General features: G+C 54.8%; 1 protein-coding gene across 2 annotated transcripts; it reads left to right on the top strand.

Moving 5' to 3' along the window:
• Positions 1–1,167: 1,167 nt before the first annotated feature.
• On the top strand, positions 1,168–2,838 carry HES4 (hes family bHLH transcription factor 4; the record flags this gene model as incomplete). 2 transcript variants are annotated; one of them, XM_079545517.1, is made up of 4 exons in its annotated part: positions 1,168–1,278; positions 1,394–1,489; positions 1,587–1,674; positions 2,261–2,838. In XM_079545517.1, 4 exons carry the CDS (start codon positions 1,168–1,170, stop codon positions 2,836–2,838), a joined length of 873 nt encoding a protein of 290 aa, XP_079401643.1. The 2 variants fall into 2 exon arrangements, with proteins under 2 accessions (XP_079401643.1, XP_079401642.1); XM_079545516.1 differs by having other exon boundaries at positions 1,168–1,320.
• Positions 2,839–4,767: the final 1,929 nt, after the last annotated feature.

The raw sequence follows: 4,767 nt of genomic DNA, 5'->3' as shown, positions 1-4,767 counted from the left end.
GGGGAAAAGGAGGGGAAAAGGAGGGGGAAAAAAAGGAGAAAATGGAGAAAAAAAGGAGAGAAAAAGGAGGGGAAAAGGAGAAGAATGGAGGAGAAAAAAAAAGGAGAAAAAAAAGGAGAAAATAGAGAAAAAATGGAGAGAAAAAGGAGGGGAAAATGAGGGGAAAAGAAGGAGAAGAAAAAATGGAGGAAAAAAAAAAAGGAGAAAAAAGAGAAAAAAAAGGAGAAAAAGGGGGGAAAAGGAGAAAAAGGAGAAAAACGAGAGAAAGGAGAAAAACAGAGAAAAAGGAGAAAAAAAGGAGGGGAAAAAAAAAAAGGACGAAGAAGAAGAAAAAAAAAAAACAAAAAAAAAGCAAAAGGGAAAGAAGAAAGAAAAGTCAAGAGAGGGAAGAAAAACAAAAAAAGAAGGGAAAAGAAAAAGAAATAAAACCTAACAACCGAAAAAAGGACGAAGGACGCAGCGCGGCCCGCCGCTCGCCCCCCCGCCGCTCGTCCCCGCCCCACACGCACGCGCTCTGCGCACGGCCGCGCGCTCCCCCCCCTCCCCCCGTTTTCCCGCCCCTCCCAGCCCCGGGGCTGCCCTCGCGCGCGCGCCATGCCCGGGTGCGGCGGCGCGAGGCGGCGCGCGCTGTCGCGGGGCGGGGTTTTCCCATGCGGCTGCCGGCCGCGCGGCGGCACGTGCTCCGGGCGGGGGGGGCGGGGGGGGGCACGAGCGCCGCCGCCCGCCGCTCGTTGAGTGACAGCGGGCCCGCCGCCAGCCAATAGGAAGGAGCGCCGCCGCTCAGCCCGTCGGCCGTTGGCTCGCCAGGTCGGGAGAAGGGAGGGGGCGGTGCGCGTGACGGACGGGCGCGGGGAGGACGGCCAATCGGAACTCCGCGTCCGTCCGCCCCGCGCTGCTATTGGTTGAGGGGAGTGTGGGAACGGCCGCGGCGGCGGGTTCACACGAATGGGGAGCCGGCGGCGGGTATAAAAGGCGGGGGGGCGCCGCTCGCGGGCATTGCTGGTCTCGCCGCCGCCAGCGCTGCACGCGTTCGTTGCCCGCTTGGAGCGCCTTCCTTCCCGCGCTTCCTTTTTATTTTTTTTTTAACCTCTTTATTTTTTTTCCCCCAATTTCTTCGTTTTTAACTGAATTTCTTTTAGTTACTTTAATTCCCCTTTTTACCTCGCCATGCCCGCCGACACGGGCATGGAAAAACCCACCGCTTCCCCTATCGCGGGGGCGCCGGCCAACGCCAGCCACACGCCGGATAAACCGCGGAGCGCCAGCGAGCACCGGAAGGTAAATGGCAGCGGATGGCGGCGAGCCCGCGGCCGGGCCGAGGTCGGTGTGCGGGGTCAGGGGGCCGGGGCCGGGGGCGAGCAGCGGGCGGTGACGGTGTGCGCTGTGCCCGCAGTCCTCCAAACCCATCATGGAGAAGCGACGGCGGGCGCGCATCAACGAGAGCCTGGGGCAGCTGAAGATGCTCATCCTGGACGCGCTGAAAAAAGACGTGAGTACGGGCAACGCTGGGGTCTGTAAGGGGGGAGGGGTTGCCGCCGGGTTGTGATGCGGGGAGGGAGCTCTGAGTGCCGGTGTTGTTCCCGCAGAGCTCGCGGCACTCCAAGCTGGAGAAGGCTGACATCCTGGAGATGACGGTGAAGCACCTGAGGAACCTGCAGAGGGCACAGATGGCCGGTGAGCGACCCCCCCATCCTCACCCCCTGACCCCGGGGGCTGGAGCCCCCGGTGGTCCCCCAGCCCTTGGGGAGCCCCTAAGGAGCCCCTAAAGCTCATGCGAGGCTCGGACTGTCTTAGAGACCCCAAACTTGCATGGAAACTACTAGGAAGCTCTCAAACCCGTGCAAACCTCAGAAGCTCATGGGGATCCCCAATGAACCCGTGCAAACCTTCCAGAACTTGTAGGGAGCCCTAAAAACTCTTGCGGCCCCCAAATTCAAGCCTCAAAAAAATCTTAAGACCCAAGGAAGTTCGTGGAAATCCCCCCCCCCCAAAATCAACTTTGGGGAAAAACATTTAGGGATATGCCCAAACCCATGTGAACGTCCTAAACTTTTTGGGACCCCAATGAAATGATGCAATCCCCCAAAAAAGCTCTTAGTGCTCTTCCAAAAAAAAAAAAAAAGAAAGCAGCCTCTCAACACCACGCGAACCCAAGTACTTCAAAGGACCCCAAAAGCCTCTGCGAACACTAAGGACTCCCAGGAAGCTTCTTGAGACCTCCCTGCCAAGAAATTTGTTGTGTTTTTTTTTTTCCCTACAGCCGCCCTCAGTGCTGACCCCAGCGTGCTGGGCAAATACCGGGCTGGTTTCAATGAGTGCATGAACGAGGTGACGAGGTTCCTGTCCACGTGTGAGGGGGTGAACGCTGATGTGCGAGCCCGCCTGCTGGGCCACCTCTCTGCTTGCCTGGGGCAGATCGTGGCCATGAACTACCTGCCCCCCCCTCCTGCTGGCCAACCTGCACATCTGGCTCAACCTCTGCACGTCCAACTGCCTCCTACCACCACCGGAGCTGTGCCGGTGCCGTGCAAGCTGGAACCAACCGAAGCTCTTTCCCCTAAAGTCTATGGGGGTTTTCAGCTCGTTCCAGCTACCGACGGTCAATTTGCCTTCCTCATCCCCAACCCGACGTTCCCACCTGGCTCTGGACCGGTTATCCCACTCTACGCCAACTCCAACGTCCCAGTGTCCACAAGTGGAGGCTCTGGGAATTCATCCAGCACCCCGTCAGCATCCCCCGTGCAGGGTTTGACATCATTTGGGCACAGCGTGGTGCCCGCATCCCAGGCAGGCAGCCCTATTGCCGAGCGCAGGGAGTCCGTCTGGAGGCCGTGGTGACCAATCCCATCCCTCATCCCAAAAACTCTGCCTTGGCTCCGTTCTATGGAGCCCTGTTGTGGTTGTTGTATTTTTCCTAAGCAGATTTCAACACGAGGGGGGAAAAAAACAAACAAACAAAAAAACAAACAAAAAAAAAAAAACAAAAGGACCTCGCTAGGAACTCGCTATTTATTATTCTCAGAGGTTGGGATCTCGATTTGTATTTTTACTCCTTTGAAATGCCTTTATTTGAGATACTTTTTTTTTTTTTTTTTTTAATTAAGGAGAAATAAATGAGAAATAGTTTTGTAACAAAGAACTCAAAGTACGATGCCAAAGTTGTTTGTATCCCCGTCGGTCCGTGCGTGTGTTGCGTGTGCCTGTGTTGGAGACCTCCAAAAACAAAAAGGAACAAAATAATAATAATGCAGGTGTCGAAATAAACTCTTTGAAATAGAACTTTTACTTTCTCCTCTCATTTGAATGGGCAGAGACAAAGCCGACGCTGCAGGAAGGCGATAGGGGCCAGCTTTATGGCCTTGAGTGTGGCTGTAGGAGGGCTCCGTGCAGCAGATAGGGGAGGTGATGAGGGGCTGTGCGAGCACAGCTTCCTAAATGCGTGCTCCTGGAAGCTGGGCAATGCATGCTTGCTGCGTGAGATAATCCAACTTGAAGCTTTCGCTCCGTATTATGGCTCTGCATTACCTTTCCGTGGGGGTGGTGCGTGCAAAAGTTACTATCTCGGCCCACAAAAGAGGCAAGAGAGTCCGTCCCCATTGTGAGGAGGGTAATTAGAAGGTATAAAGGGTCTCATCGAGTATGCAGCGGGCTCTTTGGGAAGTTGGGAGCCCTATTGAAACGCCTGGGAACTCGGAGCTGAGGGTTAATGTGTGTCTTTTTTTTCTTGCTTTCTTTCTTCCCTTCTCTCTCCCTGCTCTCATTGACATGGCCAGATAGACTCCGATACTCAATGCTGTTGTAAATTCAATTGCCCGGCCTCACAATGCCGACCTCATAAAAGAGAATCACTCGGGGTTGTGGCTTTTATTTTATTTTCTTCCAGTAAGTATCGGAGCTGAGGAAAAGACAGTTTTGCCACCCATTCTGCCTCACCCCCAGCACTTGAATCCCGGCCAAGTGGAAGCAATGGCAGCCTCACCCACACGGAATTAACCGCTTCCAATTGTCACCAATTAATAAGGCCACGGTGAGGAGAAAGACCATTGAGTGGTATGGGAGGGAGGGAAGGCTGGTTGTGTGCTTTGCTCTGCGTTTGTGAGGTCAGGCCATTGGAGTCCTTGCAAGGGGAAGCCATGTGCGTGCCATTACAAGTCCAATGGATGCCATCTGGATGCCATCCTCACATCCAGCGCATGCCGTGCGTGTGCCACTGCCCTGTGCACTGATGCCCTGTGCAATGGATGCCCTGTCCCTTACCATTGCCACACCAGGGGCCACGATGCATCGTAACCACGTTTCTCATCCATCCTTGAATCCCCCAGCACCCCCACGTGCGATGCTCCTCACCCCCCTTCCCAACCCTCAGGGATCTCCTGGCTGCAACGCCCCCGATGATGGACGACATCCAAGAACTCCACATCATACCCTTTGTTTTGCTTTTCTTTTTTAAATACTGGCAATGCAACGTCATGTTTTGAGCTCTCAGCAAGCAGAATGTAGCAGTTAATGGGGTACAGAGCAAGGTGCCACTGCTGGAGGCCTTTTTGCACCTATGGCCAAGGTCAGCCCCAGGAACCCAACCCCAACGCATCATCGATCAGCACCGGGTGCCCCAGACACAAGGAGGGATCCATTTAAATCCAGAAGTTCCCAGGAGGTTTTGTTATGCAATCGCAGGCAGAAAATCACGTTACAGCCATTCTCCATCCCCCGCAGTCGCTGCCAACCCCTCCTCTGCTGTCTGCAGCCACCCGGGCAGCGCGGATC

This window comes from Tetrao urogallus (genome assembly GCF_951394365.1).
Source record: "Tetrao urogallus genome assembly, chromosome: 21".
In the NCBI taxonomy this organism is placed as follows: domain Eukaryota; kingdom Metazoa; phylum Chordata; class Aves; order Galliformes; family Phasianidae; genus Tetrao; species Tetrao urogallus.
The sequence above is the reverse complement of the archived record's forward strand: the minus strand, read 5'-3'. Positions and strand labels throughout refer to the sequence as shown.